At 32.5% G+C, this 21484-nt stretch overlaps 1 protein-coding gene across 2 annotated transcripts in view; it reads right to left on the bottom strand.

Annotated features, from left to right (window-relative positions):
- LOC118188864 (uncharacterized) overlaps positions 1-21484 on the bottom strand; it is a 695340-nt gene that overhangs the window by 382211 nt on the left and 291645 nt on the right. For both annotated transcript variants that reach the window (XM_085810627.1, XM_085810628.1), the window contains one exon: positions 14858-14936. In XM_085810627.1, the coding sequence (XP_085666753.1) occupies positions 14858-14936 (79 nt within the window). The remainder of the gene's footprint in view (positions 1-14857; positions 14937-21484) is intronic.

Genomic DNA, 21484 nt, shown 5'->3' with positions numbered 1-21484 from the left:
AATTTCAACAAGACTGACGAAGGCTGTTTTGCCTTTTCATTTTTACGTTATAATTACATGTGCAATACTTATATAAAACTAAAGTCTTGAATCTCCATGATTCAATTATCGTAAATGTGTAGCTTTGTATATTGAAATGCAATGTTAACCGCCGACTAAGTTCTCTTAAAGAAGTGAATATTTTGGCATGAATATACGATGCCATTGTTGCTGACAAAATAGTTAGTTAGACATAAGTTATGTTCCAAAAATATGCAATTCTACATAATTTATAAGTACTAAATTTCAACAAATTATACATGAACACATAAGCATTGTCCACATTACAGTGAGCTTAAAAAAGCTTATGGCATCCAGTTAATAAATATCTACATGTAACACGGAATTTAATACTGGCTTTCTAAAGTTCGTTTTTGTAAATAATTTTTCCCACTCCTATATCGGACATAAGTCAGGACGTTGGCCACTACTAAGGCCAGAATCGGTGATCACTTTATTATGGGGGAACCTTAATAGGTTGTTCACCTTTGTTTCCTAAGAAGGGAACGGACAGTTACTACCGTGCCTTCTCCCGGATTCGAACCCAAGCCCTTTGGTATGGTAGTTGGCTTCCCTAAGCACTATACTGTCTGAGCGGCTTGTAAAGAATGTTGCGCTGTGTATCTAAATGGCATATAGCACAACTTCATTTACATTTACACGCTGCTCAAAAGAGTTAAAAATAGCTTAGCTGTTCCTAAGTCCTGAGACTCCAATATCTAACAAAATACGAGTCATTACCTATTTGTTAAAAGTAAATTTGAATAATCCAAATCAGACTGATTCCTTTCTCCTGTAAAATTAAGATTTGTGTGATCTGTTTATATGATATTTGAGCCTGAGGTGATGATAATACGCTAGCATGCGACTTCATGTGATAATGGTTATATTTTGTTAGGTTGTATATTACTTACTGCATATAAAAGTAAAAACACATTTATGATACATCTACAAGCTCTATTAGCAATACAACAACGACAAAGGAGAATTAATATTAAATGCATAGATATTATTATCTATAAGTTAACTATTATCTGCGTTATATGAGGATCTTCCCAACGACAAGAGTCTCTCTAGTCTCGAATTTTAGATCGTTTTGTGTGTGCTTGCTATGTCTGGAACAGTTTGAAGATTGAATTAGTTTAATTTTTTGGTTGCATTTTAAGTCTTTTGATTCGTTATACTTAAAGACTTAGGTGCAAGTCACGTGAAATCAGGCGCCTGGGCGTAAACCTTATTTTGAGTATAAAAACTTAGCGCAGCGCATAATTTTTTCTAGGAACATAACGTGGTGAGAGTTCTTAGCTGAGGGTAATATTCTCAGTACAGCAGCAAAGTAAGTCTTTGCATATAACAATCTCCGAGTTACTCCGATAAGCAATGTCAGTTGGTGTAATGGCATGGAACGGCTGCTGAATCAGCAATTATAGCATAGTTGTTGAAAGCGGGCAAGCTGCTCGGCCTCAAAAAGTCCAAATGGCGGAGTAGTGGATTAAATCTGTGTAATATCAGGTTCGGAGGGAGGCGCTAACTGGTTCAGACGTCTAACATCCAATGGAAAACCTGGAAGGCAAGCACAATTCATAGCAAGTCAGGCATGACGATATCAGAGGAGCTAAATGGCCATTGCCTTTTTGGCCCACTGAATTCAAGAGGCCTTGATGATAGACACATTCAGATCGCAAAAATGACAGTAATCGTGAAGTTATGATTCTTGTAATGACAATTGGAGGTGTTACTGAACACGCTAGCTCCGACAATGTCAGAGCATGACGTCTCACACCTCATAACAACTGACATATCGCGACATGTATGGGGACCGCATATACGAATTTCTTAACTTTGTGTGTTCTGCCACAAGCACTCTAAATGTTTGTGCTGCCTCCTTTATGGAAACTGGATGAAAAAAAAGACTAACACCGGCGTGAACACAGCATAACTTCCTTATATGGCCCATTATTATAATATACATATTTTTTTCTGCACTTCATTTAAACTTATTTCCTGGATTTTCTTTAGAGATATACAGTGTTCCCTCGCCACTTCGCGCTTCATGTTTTGGTTTTGCGGCTTCAGTGCTTTGTCACTGTATTATTATCAATGCATTATGTGATATTGAAGCCGCTCTTAACAGTAGACCGATTGTCCACGAATATAGAATAAAAGATGACTCTGAGGAAGCTTTAACACCCTCGCACTTCCTCATAGGAAAGAAATTAACCACTATTCCTTCCCGCCCCACAAATCCTGAAACAAATTTAAATCATATGTGGAAAAATCGTCAACATTTGATGGACTCCTTTTGGAAAATATGGCAAAAGGAATATTTGATGGACTTGCGTACATTTCATCAAGTGCGGAATCCATCTGAAACAAATAAAATACGGAAAGGGGACATTTTCCTACTACAAGAAGATGTTAGACCTCGCCACACCTGGAAAAGGGCCCGTGTTGAGGAGCTAATCCTTGGCCGCGACAAGAAAGTCCGTACTTGTGTTCTGCGCACCAATGGACATACCATTACCCGACCTGTGCAGCTGGTCATCACCCTGGAGGTTGACCAGGATGGGGAGGATGTTGCGGCAAAGCCAGCGAACTATTAAAAATAACATTACCCTTTTTGTGAATGGCATCACTTACGTTTTTGTATTCATAAATGTCTTTTGCTTGTTCTATACTTCATGTTTATGTTAGGAAATAAATAAGCATAAAATACTATCTCCTAATAACGCTGAAGAAGGTGCTGACGAACCTCAAGCCAGTAATAGCGCTGCCAGGAATGATTTGCCTCCTTGAGGACGAGGCTTTTCAGCCAGCAAAGGCTAGTTCGAAAAATTTTACTAACCTCATCAGCGATGCAACAATTTCCACAAGATATTGCCGACAATATGGTTCGAGCTGTCGAGTTCAACAATCGCGTTGACGGGGTTTTGTCCTTGCACAGGGGAATTTTGAAGGAAAAGAAAAACAAACACAACAATTACCCATCACTATGTTACTCTCCAAGGTAAAGCCCCCGGCTCTACCGTAACAGCCTGCAGCAGAAGTCTCCGAATGAGCCTAAGGCTTCTACGAGTCAAGTGAGAGCCTCTCCTCCCCCACCAACACAAGACTCTTCGCCTCTCTCAGGATCCAATGTTGATTAATGTTTATTACTGTATAAGGTTTTGTAATTAACCTTATTAATTAGCACTGACACGCTTAAGTAAATGCGTATACTGTTGTAATTTTTGTCTTAAATGTGTAAAATATAAATACTGTTTACGTATTTAAAACATTCTTGTACCAACATACACGAAAATTCCTAGGGGCAAATCTTACTTCATGGTTTTTCAGTTTTCGCGGAAGGTTCTGGTCCCCATTAACCGCGAAAAAGGAGGGATCACTGTATTTCTAATTCAATCAAATCAGTTCTCAATTCGCTGCAAGGCAGGCAAAATTACATAAAAACTCAAAACATTTTCATTACGAATTGTAAAATACAGAAAAACTTAAAAAACCGAATACAGATAAAATAATTTGCAATTAAAATTAAGAGTTTATGCGCAAAACCAAGGAATTCGGCCAATGTACTGGAAGACAAAATTTTCGTTGCATAAAGTTGAAAGCTAACTTTTGGTTCCACTGGGCCAAAAAGAAACTGAAGTTACTGCACCAGCTGACTTAATTGACTACCGTATATTCCGTGGTAAACGAGCACCTATAATTTTAAACCGCATTCATTATAAAAATTAATAAATTCATTATAAAAATATAACGCGCACCCGTTTTATAACGAAGAAGCATGAAATATACATGTGCGATACACGTATCTCCTGAAGTCATTCAAAGATTTATCCCACACGTTCGAGCAATGGTATACTGAATTTAGAAGCGATAAGGGGAACAATAAGTGTGTATAGGGAATGCTTGAGAGAATAAATAATTCTGCAAAGAGTATGAGTTTTCAATGCAGGTGTGCACAAGAAAGTTATTCTATGAAACTGAGAAAAGGGGGGGGCAGAATTTAGAGTATGAATACCCTTCCAAGTCGAATGAATATCATGAAATAAGGAGTCAGATGTTTTTTCTTCCTATAGCCATTTAAAGCAGTGATTTTGAAGAGAAAATCGAATGCAGTTGATTTAGTGCTCCTTTCAGTATTAAATATGGCTTCTGCGAACCGAAACAACACAGTGCCGGTTTCAAATGCAAATGCGTCGGAATATACGATATATATGTAAAATATAAAAAATACGATGGCTTTGCTCTGCGCATACAAGCAACCTATAATTAACTTTCCGCAATTTTAGTTCTTCCCCTAAATTCATTCTTTCCTCCCAAATTCGAGAATTTTCGATGATTATATAACCTCAAATTAACCAATTATAGCTTAGAGTACTCTCTGCATGTACTTCGTATAAATACCGCTCCGGAAATAAACTGCGTCACCCTTTTCCTGGCTTCCACCTTGCTAATCTCCTCGCTTTGCTTCCCTGCGTCTTAATTTTACGAATCAATGTAAAAAGTAATTTATCTGATTTCATTATGATTGGGTAAACATCTATGGAGATGATTTTATATGCGTAGAAATAAAAACTGGAAATTCTTGAAGTTCCTGTTTTATTATCTTCATCTGTAAATCTTCACTCTCAGCCACAACAAAGCCCGGATTCTGATGCCAAGCTTCAATATTCCTGTGCCTGATTGCCAAAATATGACATATATATATATATATTTACATACATAGAAGGAATTGCAATTCCATATACAAAATTTCAACGTTTTACGGCTAATAATGTCTGAGTTATGCGAGATACATACAGTCGTACCTACGTACAGACATCCCCCCAAAAATCCCTTCTGAATCTGCTTTAAATCCACTTCACAATCCATTTTCGTAAGAAATAATCATTTATTCTCTCCGTACATGCAATAATTCGAAAGCGGTCAAATGGATGTTTTCATTGAAATCTGATACCGGAAGCTTTTCACGAAATGATACTTCGTTTTTTTTTTTGTTTTTTTTTTTTTTTTAAAGCAGCATAATTTTATAATTACCCGCTTATTGCTTAAATAGTACCAGTAATTGTAATTTCTTTTCAGGCTTCTCTCAATTCATTATATCAATCTTTAGTTTTTTTCTTTTAGTTAGACTCACAGAAATGTTTTTATCTTTTAATTATTAACTTTTTTACTTTTTAACTTGATTTATAAGCATCATTTTCTTTCGCACTTATGCCACAAAGAATTCAACAATATACTCACAAAATATTTACAAAAAAGCAGTTCATCAGAATTCTTGACATATCGTTAACTGCTACCATACATGTTTTTATATTAGCTATATTATTTCTTTGTAAATGATACATGTTGATAATATTTAGTGGCATAATCCTTTTATATGAAAAGTGGTTTTGATATGATATAATATGATGTATATGATAATGCATATGATATGATAAATGTAATATGATGTATATGATAATGCATATGATATGATAAATGTAATATGATGTATAAGTTAATCAATGAAAATATGAAGACCGAGAATAATAGTACCTCCAGTGCTAAAAACAGGTCAGTCAAAAAATATTTGTACCCCCCTTCCCAAAGAATGCACTTTTTGTGAAAAATAATCTGATATTACTAATCGGAAAATAGTGATTGCTATGTTAATGTAGTGCACCAAAAATCAAACTTGTAGAGAAAAAAAGGAAATATTCCTCATTCTTTTAAATAATGTAGAAACGTGAATATCGCAATTATATATGTACGTAAATGTATCACAATGCAAATATGTAAAAGCATTGTAATAAATGTTTTCTTAACAATATTTATACTTTTATCATTTTTCTATCAAAAGCAATAAAAGAGTGATTTGAAATTCCTTAGGATTTTATTGCAATTTTTCTTCAGATAAATAAACATGCTTGCTAGAAATAAAATTAATTTCGAAGACAATAGGAAAATTCATTTGGTTAAGAAAACTGCCGGAGTCTCAAATTTCATTTTTCGTAGTTGTTTCAAATTTATTTCTAAAACTGGTATTAATTCTTGTCTCTTAAGACGAAAGACAATCCAAAAGCTTTTAAGAATGTGAATAGGAAATACTGCTTAAAATAAGATTTATAAAAACAAAGATTGTAGACAGTAAATTTAATTCATAATTTTCTTGAATTTTAAATTACATTGTTTCAAGCACTAATATTAAATAAGCTTCCCACTTACCATTTCTACTAACAAGAATAGTACTTAGTGAATTAAATTAAAGTTTAAAATCGTAGCTCATTTTGTCGTAAAATGTTTTAGTAATCTGAGATCTTTGTACTTGAGATATTTGATTATTCCAACAGAGAATGTATTGTTTAAATTTAAGGATATTTTAAATTGTAAAGCATTACAGGAACCTGAAGAGATGAAAGCAATATAAATAATTTAAAGTGAAGAAAAACAGCAACAAAATAATTTAAAGTGGAGAAAAACAGCAACAATTAGTGAATATTTTATCTTTAACAGGTATGCTATAGGCTCCAGAATTCGAACCCAATTTACCCGAAGGTTGCTTTATATATACATACATAGGAATGATATTATAAGTGTCTTGGTTTCATTATTATTATTAGTAAAACATTTGTAGAGTCATTAGGCATTTTTAAAATAGAAGACATGAAAATGTGTAATGCCTTCGTCGGGACGCCAACCCTGGACCTCTCGAATACGCATTACACAAGAAGCCATACAGAAAGGAAGGAGATATTACCTTATATACTCCCCTTTTAAAGGTAGACTGCGGGTGAGGGGCCCAGTGTCACCAAATCCTGGTGGGAACGAATTTTCGTTCCCCACCTTCTAGGTCGGGCGCCACTTTAAAGTGATTTAGAATTTTCTCGATGTCCGGAAACTAAAGAAATATGCATGCGCTCACCAGGACATGAACCCTGGACTTCTCGAACACGCGTTCGTATGCTTCCAATTACAATACGAATGCATGCAGAAAGGGAGGAGGAATAACTTATGCAGAAAGATACAGAAAGAATAACTTATACATTAATTGTATTTTGTTATAAAATAAAATACTTATTCTTTCCTGTGCATGTATAACTGCATATTTGAAACGTATTTCCGGAAAATCAAAATTTTATTAACGAGCTGCTATAGGAAATACAGCATCTGCGTAAGAATTTTCACTTTAGTAATGGAAGGAAAAGTTTTCAGTGAAACAATCCAGTATTTATGATTTTGCATCGAAAAATTACCCAAAAATTATTAATTAATCAAAACTTGAAAATATATGAGGACAAATGTAATAATTAAACCATTTTTTCATATACGTTTTTAGAAAGCTGAAGTTTATCAAAAAATGCCAATGTAGAAAGCATACTCTTTCGTACTGCAAATAATTATGGTGTTTATGCATCTTCGACAGCTGTTTTATTTTCTTTTTATGCTAATTTTCTAATCATTTTAATACTTTTATCTGCTTTATATTTCTAGGAAGTAATAGTTAATAATTTAAAAACAAAAATTAAAATGCATTTTAGCTGAAACCGGCAATATATAAAAAATTGCTCACTTAAATTATTTGTACGTAAAATGCAGACGATTTGTTAACGGAAATAAATAAAATTTCTATATTCACATTTAATCAATTACTAGCTTTTCTTAAATGTTATTCATAACATTTAACACAGTAATTTAATAATATTACATGGTTTTAAACTAATGTTTTAAATACTACCGTGGTAAAAGTCAATTTATTAAATTTTGTTAAAAATGAAGCGGGACGAAAATAAACACGATTGCAAATAACTTAAATATTCAGCGTAAAAGGTATGAGGCTTAGATTTTGCATAATTTTTGCTTCTAATTCTTCGCCATCGCTAGCCATTTTAATATTTAAATTTGCATCATCATCGTTAGCCATTTTATATTTAAATTTGCATCATCATCGCTACCATTTTAATCATCGCTAGCCATTTTAATATTTAAATTTGCATATACCTCAAACAGTTTAGTGAAAATTCGATTTTTTTAATGTTCCTGAAATTATATTTATTTTAAGATAGAATTTTTAAAAGGCTGGAATTAAATGTTTCCCCCAAAAAATTCCAAAAATTATTTTAAAATAAAAACATTTTAAATTAATAAAAAACACGCCACAGTCTTTTGAATTAAAACTTAATTTTATTTTATAAAATAGAAAGCATGGAAGTTTAATTAAAACTAGACATCGTCTAACATAAATCGTAGTCAACGAGCATTACTGAGCTAAACGTTTGGGTGCCAATTTTACAAAATGATAATCGTATGATTTTTTTTTTTAAATCAGGCACTTTGCCATAGTTTGAGACCTAAAAATTACGCGCAAAAAATGAATTTCCGAATAATACCGAATTTTGTATCAAAGTGCATATATTAGAACAATGCTGTAAATAAATCTACTATATATCCCGAGTAGCGCTCGAGACACATGGAAAACGTGAAATATAGAATAATAAAAAGGTAAAGTATAATCCCCCTTTTTTTGACTTGCTGTTACAACCTTGTTTACTGACTGCTGTTTATTTGAAGGTGTAATAACAATCTGACACATCTCGTGAAGTTGAAACTAAACAGTAGTCTAAATGAGCTCTCAGAAGGCCTTTTTTCGTTGCAGATTTAAGCTTTCAATAATCTTTTCTCTAAAACTGGAACATAATTTAATGTATCACATACGAAATGCGCAAATAAATCCATTCGGACATAAAATAACGCTTAGCATGAAACAAGTGTCAAAATTAATGAGCACTATGACAAAACGTTCTTCCTTAAGAGAAACATTTTTTTCGCAACTTTACGTAAAGTATCTGGAAATAATGTCTTTTTTTTTTTTTTTTTTTTTTTTTCCTAACATATTTGTGAACGAATAATAGGTAGCAAAGCAACAAATAAAATAAACGATTTTTCAAACGATGTACACTGAATGTTTAGTGTCAATTAAGTATATTTTGCTATTATCATTTCCTAAGGTTAATGAGTACCTAAAGTATTCAAGGTAATGGGTGTTATGCCATTCAGTGTGCTAAAGCGTATTTCTTGATCTCATTCGCGATGAGAAAGCACTGTCTAGAAAATAAATAAGTGGAATATTTAAGAAAATACTGCGCAAGCGATTTGTACGAATTTAGGATTGGTGAATAGTTAATGTAAGAATTTAACGTAAGAATTCTTGAAAATCTTTTCTAAAATGCCTTTATAATTGCAAAGGCTAATTGTTCCAAGACTTAAGGTCATTTTGTTCTTTCTTAAGGACTATCAATGCCTGTTGGCAAGTTTTGAGCAAGATACAAATATTTGTAGAAAATATTAGCGCTCATAGCTTGGTTTCGGTTCTCTTTTTGTATGCCGGAACTTCACGACATGACAGAAAACTCAGGTATGGGTTCGATAGCGGTGAATTTAAAACCGCCAATTGGTTCTTCGCTCCTGAAGAAAAGGAGCCTTAAAATTGATAAATTGTTTTTGAAAATTAACCGTAAAGTAAGGTTGCTGTGCTGCTTAATTTTAAACAGTTTTAACTTATATTTCGAATAATTAATTAAAATTGAGTTATGGAAAATCATAAATACTATATATATGTATTTCTAATTTCTTCTTGGTCCCTAATGTTACTAACTGATACTACAATTAGCTCAAATTATAACTTAATTTGAAAAAGAATTTTAATTTTAGAAGCTTTAGAATTTCTTTCTAAATTTCTCTATAAAATATAAAGTGCTATAGAAAATGAAAACATCAAAGTATTAAAATTGTATTATTTATAAAAAGACATTTTAAAATGGTAATTTTTATGATACTGTAAAGTTTTATCACTATTTTAGAATTCATTTTTCATGAAGACGTTAGTATCAAAGAAGTAGAGTTAGAAGATTCGTAACCGATGTTGAAACACATTTTATGATAATGCGGTGTTTTGAAACATTTATAACAGAAAGTAAAACTTGCCGCATTACTGTGAAGAATTCTAGGTTGCAGTTATGAGCAAAATCACTTTCATATTACCGAAGGGCCTAGCAGCGGCCGAGCGGTAAAGTCGCTGAACACTGGTTGTTCGATCCGAGGTTCGAATCCTGGCGAACGGGATGGCTACATGGGCGTTTTCGTGGTTTTCCCCATGTGTAACGTGTATACGAGCCAGTTTCCCTTAGAACATCCTCCACGAAGGCATCCCCCCCTTAGGCAAATAGCCCTCGAAGCTTTGCCATAATCACACACACACACACACACACACACATATTACCGAAGATAGAACTTGTCGACTAAAACACCTTTCTCTGGAATTTCTGAAATTTACTTGTAATAGAAAGCATTTATTCACTGAACGAAAACAATAATACTACTTAGATGTATTAAAAATTCAGCATTGAAATTGTTGACTTTTGTACTGCTAAGACAGCCATTTCCTCATTTCTGATGCAAATAATATTGAAAAGTATTGACTGTAGTTGAAAGCAGTTTACAGCAGACATAATGTTCACTTGAAATCTAAATTAAATGCAACTCAAGATGTTAAGAACAGAATGTGAATGGATCCTATTCCTGAGCAGTTGAATATGACAAGAAGTAATAACAGGCCGAGATGAATTTTGGGCAAGAAAACTTATTTATAGCTAAACAAGACGATATTATCGAAACCTAAAAGCACTTCAGCTAAAGTAACGTCTACGTCGATTAACATTTCTTCCATTAAGTTCAATAAATATTTTGAAATTCGAAACTCAAGGAAAAAGAAGGTTGGAATTGTAATGATTAAGGTTTTGAAAATGAAATTAAGTTCATTGCAGTATCTTACTCTTCGGTATTACTCTAATTCATGATATTTCAATTATTCTGATAAACTATCCTGTCTAACTAAATCGTTTCTAACTCATATAATATACCGATATACGCATTTATATAAATTTGAATTCATTCTTTAAAGCCCCCGTTAGCAAGACGCTCTGTCGTTTATAACCGCTTTCTTATTTCCCCGTTGTGTTATTTCTCGATAATCTTATGTATTGTATTATTCCTTTAGTAACTGCTTACATGCTTCCTTTAGAGAACAATTTTATAACGGTTGTTTTGATAAAATTAGCAAAGAAAAAACTTTATGTTTGGCTTTGCTTTTGATGCAGAAGTTCTGTACCTGGTTGCTCTCGAAATTGATTGAGGTCTTGATTCCATTTACGCCAAACACAGATTGTTGCTTTGCTAAATTTATGTTTCGTTTTGTGATGTTTCTCTTCTGTTTTGGTTGTCTTGATGCTAATTATCTAGTCAGAATTATATAAGAATAAACGAAGGTATGTAGGTAAATCTATCCAATAACCTTTCACGATATAGTTTTAAAAGTATAAAAAGAAATATTTGTATTTGTTGATATGCCCTGTGAGGAAAGGCATATCATCAAACCACTTCTCAAACAATTTTACCAATCGTAATTCTTTTCTACTTGTGTGTCTAGCAATGATAAGTCGCGTGTGATTTCCTTCTTAAAAAATCTGCACTCTAGTATGCAGTAGCCTGGGAATGTCTACAACAGGTATGTAGAAAATACAAATGCTACTTATATGATAAATGCCCGTTTGCTTTCCTTTCTATGTGATGTTTTAATAAAAAATAAATTATAAGACTACGCAATTCTACTCTTATCAACAATATAATGAATGATGCGTCGTGGGATTAAAGCAAATCAATGTCAAAGGCCCTGCCTACTGGACTCGTGAAGAAAAAGCTTGACCCACAAATTAGTAGTTAAGCATATGGTTTATTGAAATTACGGCAAAACCCACTGGGGCTATCTGCTTAAGGGGAGGGATGCCTAAGGGGAGGACGTTCTAAGGAAAACTGGCTCGTATACATGTTACACATGGGGAAAACCACAAAAACGCCCATTCAGCCAGCCCGTTCGTGGGATTCGAACCTCGAACCGAACTACCAGTGTTCAGCGACTTTACCGCTGGGCCACTGGTGAGCCTAATAGTTCAGCATAACTGCACACGTACACTGCGCAAAAAATAAAATGAGACAGTTCTCCCGTTCTATTGGGCCGACTGACGAAATTCAAATTGCTTTTTTCATGTCTCGAAAGCGCGACTTAGAATATATATTAGATTTATATATAATATTGTTCTAACATGGTTTTTTTGACACAAAATGGGACTTTTTTTAAAATAACATACCCATTTTTTTCCCATATTTGGATTCTACGATTCAAATTGTGCATAAATATTAAATTTTGTAACCTTTTGTGCGAAATTTACGGAGACGTTCAAAAATTTATCTTCGCGCGTTTTTTTTTTTTTTTTTTTTTTTTTTTTTTTTCAGTTTGCGCCTAGAATTATTTACTCGGCGAATTCTTAATATATAGCAACCTATTTTCCTTTCCGTTCCATTGTACAGCAGCATAAAAAAATCACATCATTCCTACCTTTTTTCATTGTGCATGAGCGGAAAATTCACATCGTTCCTACTTTCAAATAATTTTAACAAAGTGCCTAAACTACATTTCATGTTATTATCGCTTTCAGCAAATATGCCAAATTTCAAAACGCGCCAATATATGAATTCACGTATATCTTGGAAAATTTTGAATAAAAAACTGTATTTTTTTGCAGGTATACTTAGAAATACATCTACTTTAAGATGATATTAAAAATGTTATAGATTATAATTCAAATATTTTTGAAAAATTTTTAAAAATTGTTTTAAAATACAAATTTTAAAATTAAATCATAAAAATGGGCGAATTTTATTTGGAATGAACTTAAATTTCGAAATGTGAAAGAAAGAGTCAAATAAGTTTAGCAAAAATAAAGAGAGAATAATATATATATACAAAATTTAATTAACATTAAGGAGCTAAAATTTTGAGAGCTAGTGTTTTAAAAACTACTCGTGCAATTTTTACAAAGTTTAGTAATTTAGCATAATTTGAGTCGTAGAATTGAAATAAGGAACAAAATGGCACGTCATTTCAGGAAAAGTCCGATTTTGAGTCAAAATCACTATATTAGAACAATGCTATATATAAGTCTAATATAGCCAACAACAGAATGCACGAAAGACTGTTACTTACTCTAGCAACTAACTAGACAGTTTTCCTATAATGAAGATGAAAATGCATAGTATGGCTTGGTATACACTACGAATGCCAAATAAATATTGTTAACTCAAGTTCTCAACTTTCAGCTTTTAAATGTTTTAATCGAAATAATTATTCACTTTCCTCGAAAATACAACTTCAAGCTCTCGATTTCAATATAGCTCTACTGAATAAGTTACTAAATTACGAAACGATTTTAAGTCATATTGCGTTACAACAAACTTCAGGTACAAAATATAGTGAAGTCATAGCACCAAATTTTTATCTCTCCTCTCATGTAAAAAAAAAAAATAAATAAATACTGAATAAGTTACTAAATTACGAAACGATTTTAAGTGACATTGCGTTACAACAAACTTCAGGTACAAAATATAGTGAAGTCATAGCACCAAATTTTTATCTCTCCTCTCATGTAAAAAAAAAAAAAAAAAAGTATTCTTTCAAACTTTCTCTCGATGCCGAATTCTGAGAAGTCAGCTCTAGGATGAGTTAGAATACAGATAACACGATGTTTGATTAATCAAAAGGCATTAGATAAATCTGAAAATCAGTTTCAATGACAACGTAAATTAACTACCAATCCTTTGGAACTTTCAAAATGCTTCTGTGATATCTGAAGCTGAAATATCGCTCCAATAAATTTTGATCCAATGCATTCGAGAAGCTTTGTTCTCCTAATTTAATTCAAATCAAATTCTGTTGGCAAGAAAGCATTTTAATTAAAGCTATGGAGATCAATGAGAATTCAAATTGGAAATTCAAAGCTTTTCAAATCTATCTCTAACCAAATTTTCTTAAAAATAATTATTTTAAATTTGAATTTAAATTACATTAACTTCGAGATCAAAAACATATTTTAGTTTTTTGTTCTTGAATTAAAAATAATAAAATTTGATGTTAATGTAATTAAATATTGGATTAAATCTTAATTGTTCTTTTTGTAAATTTCATTCTTGATAAGCTTAGGATACAAAAATTTAGCAACGTTAATTTGTGGATTTTAATACATTTCATATGAAAAGAAAATAAAAATGTAGTTGATCTTTAAATTCTAGTTATGTAATCGTAATAATAAATGACAAAATAATTAGAATCTTATGCTTAATAATTAAGTAAAAATTATGCAGAAAAGTAACCAGATAACGCGAAAGAGGCCTCAGATGAAAACTAGAATAATATGTATTTTTAGGTAGCAAGCATCACATTCACGCGTTACATCATATCCATTCATATCCATCAAGATATATATTCCAAATATTTAACGGCCCCAGATGGGAACTATATTGATGTATTGCACCTAAAAAATAAATCTCAGGAAACTGAGATCTTCCACATGCTTCTAGAAATGGAGGATAGGGAAATGCGCAGGCTAAAAATATAAGTTTGCTCGGTAACTAAAATACTGTCGACAGTTTGAATTCCTCGAAATCAAATAGTAAAAATAAATTCTAGAAGTCAATACACAAAGGAGAAACAGAGGTATCCTGTGTCAGATATACGCAATCCTGTATCATTTTCAGAAAATGCAAAACTATCTAGTATAGCGTTTCAATATTTCAAACGAAATTGAAACGTAAGAAATCGAGAAGCCAAACGAAAAAAAATATTGAAACATTCATATTGAAAGCGATATAAAAGATGGTTTTTGCTACTATAAGAAACTTTATTTGGGAATTGCGAGATCAGAGAAAAGGGAATAAATATTTGTACCTGGTTTCCCTGGAGGTCCTGGATCTCCTGGTGGACAATGCTGCCTTGCAGAAAAGCAAAACTCCTGCAGAACTTGAATCTGGGAAAGAAAAATTTAATTTTAACTTGACTGCATAATATATAGTACTAAATTAAAATGCTTTCAAATATATGTTTACAAACAAAAGACTCAAAGATTGTATAATTTTCTGAATATAAATATTGTAACTAAGAGTTAATGTAAGTATGAAAGAAGCATCAAACGGTAATAACATGATGATTAGCTATGTAGTCTGTAATTATGATTAGTTCACATATCAAATTATTACTGCAGCTTTTATCATATTAACGGGAACAGATTTCGGACCTTCGAAACATTAAGCTCAAATACACATATAATAGGTTTAAATAAAGCTAAAATTAAAATTATCTTTGCTGGCAGTAATTAGCATTATATTTTTATGCATACAAATTCAGTTGTAATATTACATATTTCCATATTATATAAATATTGCAAACTTCAACATTAATTATGCAGTTCAAAAACACAATTAAGAATAAATATGCGCTCAGCCGCATTAGAGACTGCACTACTATTGCTAAAAGCATTGCTGACAGCCTGGAGTGACTTCTTTCCTTGGACACTGTGCCGTTCAGCAGCACGCTCCTTACTATGTTAATTTTACTTAATGTCTTTTTTTTTTTTTTTTTTTTTTTTTTTTTGGCTGTTGCTGTTGTTGATTTTATGTTGCTGTTTTAAATTATATTTAATATTATGATTAATCCAGAACTCATTTAATGTATTCCACAATTTTTAATGTATTTGATCATCTTTACATCTATACCTCCTTATTATAGTCCATCCTTAATATAACTGTATGCCTAACATGTACCATAATACTGAAATGTGTTCCACTTAGTCTTAGCAGTCCCCACCATGCACCTTCATTCCATGTTCTGGTCCTTACTTCAATGTTCCTCGTTTCGTAGCCAATCCCCGGAGGACACAGTATTAAGCTCTTTAATTATATTTATTTATGTATTTATTTTTAATTCAATCGACGGGATCCAACAGGCTTAAAAGCACCTAAAGCAGTGGGCAAGCTGTTCCTTTGATGGTGAAAAGAAAGAAAATAATTATACAGCATATTTAAACGCAACAAAATTGTAATATATATATATATATATATATATATATATATATATTTAATTTACTGAAAATATTTACATGAAAAGAAATGCTCTCGATCATTTGAATTACTATTTAAGTATGAATGCTAGGAATGTATAATTATTTAATGTCATCTTATTGGTGAATATTTATGCAAACATTTGTGGATTGTTTGTTTTCATTTATTTTATCATTTATTTTGCTTGATTTATTTTATTGAAATTTTGGGAATATTTCTTGCATGTTTTCTGTGCAATTTATCTAGCGGCCCTGCTAAGATCTTGTTGGATTTTTTACTTAAAAATTAACTTTATAGTTTCCACTTTTGGTTCATCTTGTCACCATTTTTCACTCATTCAGCGCTGTGAAAAATTATTTTAGCTATCTAAATATTAATACTTGATAATCATGGTATAAGGTCGTTTTCCTGTATCTGTTTCAAACTATGATTACTAGTACAGTTACCATAAAGTTTATGCCAATTTCGTAGTACTTAACTAGCGGATAATAAGTGCATTTTCTTTGTTGTATAGTTTTTTATTATTTTTAGTGTTGGCATATCTGTGTAAATATACGTTGAAATTGTGTAAACAGCACAAGCAGAACGAAAGACTTAGTCTTTTAAGTTGTATGAGGCCCACCAGCGGCCGAGCGGTAAAGTCGCTGAACACTGGTAGTTCGGTCCGAGGTTCGAATCCCGCGAACGGGCTGGCTGCATGGGTGTTTTCGTGGTTTTCCCCATGTGTAACGTGTATACGAGCCAGTTTCCCTTAAAAAGTCCTCCACGAAAGGCATCCCTCCCCTTAGGCAGACAGCCCTAGTGTGCTTTGCCATAATTAAATACACCAAATTTAAGTTGTATGAAATGTTCACCACATTTGGCGATTTGAACCAAGCTTGGCAGCATTTTTGAAGATTTCTAAGTAAAAAATTTTCGAGAATGTTAAGGGAAATGTTGAAATGTTAAGGACACTGTTAATATATTCGAAAATGGTTATAAAATATAATCAAATGAGTAAAAGAGGAATACTCCAATTAAAATCCAAAACATTCCAATAAACTAAAAATTAAGAATGTCAGTAAAGAAAACTATGAATTACAATTTGAAGACTCCATAAATTCCAAACTACGAAGTCGTCAAGAAAAATTAGAACAAAGATAAAATAAAAAATGATTTAATAAAAACCAAAAGGTAACAAGTTTGAAAGTTAGAAATATTGTAAAAGAAAAAGTGACAGATGGGAAAAATTGCCTTCCAAGCACTAGCTAATAGTAGTGGAAGAGCATATTAATTGAGATGCACAAATTGCAAATAAAAATTATAGCGCTATCATAGAAAATTATCGAAAAATGAACAATTGAAAAGAAGCAAAATAATACTGACTCTTCAGGGGAAATTGGCTCATTTCACCCTCTTCCCAACTGCTCAGACATCATGTTTTGCCCTTGCCATGCGCATGTAAATTAAAAGATATTATACTGAAGTATTTAATTCCATTTAGCATAACATGTAAATCTGTGATAATTTTCTATGATATTGCTATCATTTTTATTTGCAAATTGTGCATTTAAATTTATATGCTTTCCCACTACGACTAGTTAATCCTTGCAAGCCAATTTTTCCCATCTGTCACCTTTTTCCTTTACAGTATTTCTAATTCTCAAAATTTTTACCTTTTGGTTTTTGTTAAATAATTTTTTATTTTACTTTTGGTTCTAATTTTTCTTCCCTTTCCTATTACGACTTTGTAGTTTGGAATTTATGAATTCTTCAAATTGTAATTCTTAGTTCTCTTTATTGGCAGTCTTAATTTTTTACTTTATTGGACTTTATTGGATTTGAATAGGAATATTCCCTTACATTAATTTCATTACGTTTAATTAAATCATTGCAGAGTTGGCGCAGGATTCTTAAATAGTCTTTTTTTCTTTTGGAAATGCTAATATATAAATAGAAAGTTGTAAACGAAAAAGAGAGACATATATGGTCAAGAATTTGGCGCAATGAGCTGCAAAATTTTTAAATATTTGCACAGAAGAGGAAAGTTCAAAATAGCTAATGCTTAAAAGTACATTTGATACTGCAGTTACAGAGTAAAAACGTTACACCAAGTATAAATTATAATATAATACTAAAGCAGTAAAAATCTACAGTAATAACTATAAAACGATATAAACGTCAAAATCAAAAAGGGATTAGAAAATACTAAAAAAATTTGAAATGAAAAGTTATTAATTTGGTTAAATAAAAAAAATGTCTATTAAAAATGTCCTCAATTCTTTGAAAAACTAGAGACCGTTTATATAGCAAAGTAAAACGAAAAATTCACCTGCAAATTAAACGGCCTCAGATTCAACTTCCACTGAGGTATATAATTTCAATCTCTCAAATCCATTACCAAAACGAATGCATATCAGCATTGCTAATGCCAGTAGAATTATCAACAGCTCGCTATGAATCTGAAATCACACACTGATTTAATTTGACAGCTTGACGTTCACAATGCAGGAGTTTGTGTACAACCCCTCCTCCTCCTGGCAAAAGGTCCTAATGCAAGTTACGTGCTCCTTCCACTTCCCTGGTGAATTCTACGACAAGGTCGACTGATTGAAATCAAATCCCGGTTCGCGACACGATGTGCGGATAGAAGGAAGAAGTACTATTGAGGGGAGGGCCGTAGATGAACGTGCGCTGATGCGGCTTAGTTGCCTATAATTAGAACAGGGTATCCTCAGGGAAAGCCATGTAGGAGGACTTCATTAAAAGAGCACTTGCCCGGAGAAGAATTTCGCTGATGGATCAAGAATAATGAGAAATGTAAGCTTTCATTGCCTTCTCCATAACAATAATGGGAGTTTGGTAGCATACCAAGCCTAGATAAAGAAAGGGGAAGGATATTATTAAAATTAAATCAAGAACGTGAACTCGAATTTGTGAAACAAGCATTTATAAATTCCAAACTTCTCCGCAAAGAGTTAAGATACCCTTGGTAAATATTTCGTCGAATAGTGTAATGAATCTTGAAATTCCTTTGCGGCGTTTTTTCCATATGTTTCCGCATATTTTTTTTTTTTTTTAAGAATACGTAACCGAATATTTCAGACATTTCCAAACAGGTAGATTCAATTGCCTGGAAATGTCTAAAGTAAATACATTTGCATCTATACGTAATATAGAATCTATATTTTCTCCCTCCTTTCTGCATACCTACGTCGTGTAACGGTTAGCACACTCGACGCGTATTCGAGAGGTCCAGGTTCGAGTCTCGGTGAGGGTATTGCAAATTTTTCATATCTCCTGCTTCAAAATAACCTAACGTCTCCCGACCTAAAATGTGGTGGCCCAAAAGTGGCCCCCGAACTAAAAGGTGGTGTATGATGATTCTTCACCATCAGGATTTGGCGATTGGGTAGTCGCCCTTTAAAATTCTGCATGCCTTCGTGGTGTAACACACTGCGAAAGTATATGGGAATTTGTGAAATACTTTAAAACAGGGTAATAAAATCATGCTTATCTCTTTATCTGAGTACACCGAGGCTATCTGCCTTTTAAACAGATAATCTACGTGCACTTTGCTGATGCATTCTTGTAGGACTTCCTAAGCAAAATTTGCTTGTGTTTATATAATGCAGAGAGCAAACTATAATAAAAAACTCATGCAGTCAACAAATTTCACCCATATTTTAAAATGTCCAAATGTTTTATCCATCGGGTCATTGGTAGGAGGGTAAACGAGATTTTGTACAGACTATTATGATTTTTTTCAGACACAAAGACGTGAAAGTTACTACGTAATCACGTAACACTACTAGAGAAAGTACGACAGAATGAAATAATGTTTTCCATTCTACGCCATATAAAGTCCGACTGCCATATAAAGTCTAACAAATTCAGATCGTAATGAGTTATCACCGCCCTGTTCTACTTTCAGCGCCGATGGAGAGAACATTAGGCATTTTTAAGAGCCAGAAATATAAAAATCACCTCTACTTTCATCGGAGTTTGGATCTACCAATTGTTAGCTGGGCATGATCACTCATGGCGAAATCAGACATTTTCTTAAAAGCTGGTATTAAAGATTTACAAATAATTAGATAAAGGTTCCGTATCTCAGACACTTTCCCTTATAAATTAGATTTTAATTGATAATTCAACTGTGCATCACATTTCAACCCTCTGTACAGTATTCAAACTTGCCGTCATCAGTAAAATTATTAGATAACTAAATTATACGTAAAACGTCATTAGTTAAACATTTTTGCCTAGATTTTTCAAAAAGTGCAACACAGACAATGTTAGTAATGAAATTTTTTCTTGTAATAAAACAAAAAGTTAAAATATGATATTAATAATTCATAGATCTTCTTAATAAATTAGCCTTCTTAATAAACAGCCATTTCTTCACACACAAAAAAACCTTAACTTTATATTCAACCTAGCACTGCAGATATTTATCAAGTTGAGCTGAACGATGCATTTTAATCTACTTCTCAGCGAAATAACTGTTTCTTTAACTGATAAACAATTTTACATTTTTTCTTTTAAAAAATATCATATACGTTTAAAACTTTCATGTATACTGCGCTTTTACGTTCAGAAAATCGTTATGAGGCTGTGAGTAGGATGTGAATGTTTCGTATGACTACGATGTGAACGTTTTAACTTCGTAAGGATGTTAACATTAAATAAGTGTTTTGCAAATATTGTTTGCCAAATAAAAATCTAAGTTTACAAAAACTTTGATTATGTTATAAGGCATTTTCTCCTTCCTTTCTGCATTCCTTTGTGGTGTAATGATAACACAATCGGTGCGTAACGAGAGGTCCAGGTTCGTTTCAAGGCGAGGACATTGCACATTTTTCACATTTCCTTCTTCATAAAGCCTAAGAACACTCAAATGTCAATATATATATATTAAAAAAAAAAAAAAAACTATGAAATTGTTTAGTCATTTACTGGGAATGTTGACACTTATTTTACTTCAAAAACTGCAATTATTTTCGTACACTTAACACTTTGAGTAATCCAGACAAAAAGAAAGATTTCGTAGAATTAAAAAGCGTGTGTTGTAGTGGTGTGCACTACTAGGAGGCGTTATAATGTGACAATCTAACCAAATATCTATCTAGAAATCCTTAATTAAATTTACATGTGCCCAATATTTACTGCCTTGAATTCTTAGTGGTAGTACATTGCAAATTAAACCCTAGTGACAAGAATAATTAAGTATCTGACTTACCCAGTAACCCACATGCATGAGACTTGCGGGGACAAATTTCTTTTCTAATCTCACATTTATTTTATCAAACACATTTTCTGGATTAAAAATGGAACATTTATCACACACATATAATATCAAAATATCATAACTTAGAACACAAAACGTGATAAATTAAAATGGAATAGTAGGCTAATGCTGAAACTTGACTATTCGGAGATAAATTACAATTCGGTCTCATCGAACATATATGCAGTC

The sequence above is a fragment of the Stegodyphus dumicola genome, chromosome 2 (assembly GCF_044657685.1).
Source record: "Stegodyphus dumicola isolate Sdum_Otavi_A_Nest chromosome 2, ASM4465768v1".
Classification (NCBI taxonomy): domain Eukaryota; kingdom Metazoa; phylum Arthropoda; class Arachnida; order Araneae; family Eresidae; genus Stegodyphus; species Stegodyphus dumicola.
The sequence above is the reverse complement of the archived record's forward strand: the minus strand, read 5'-3'. Positions and strand labels throughout refer to the sequence as shown.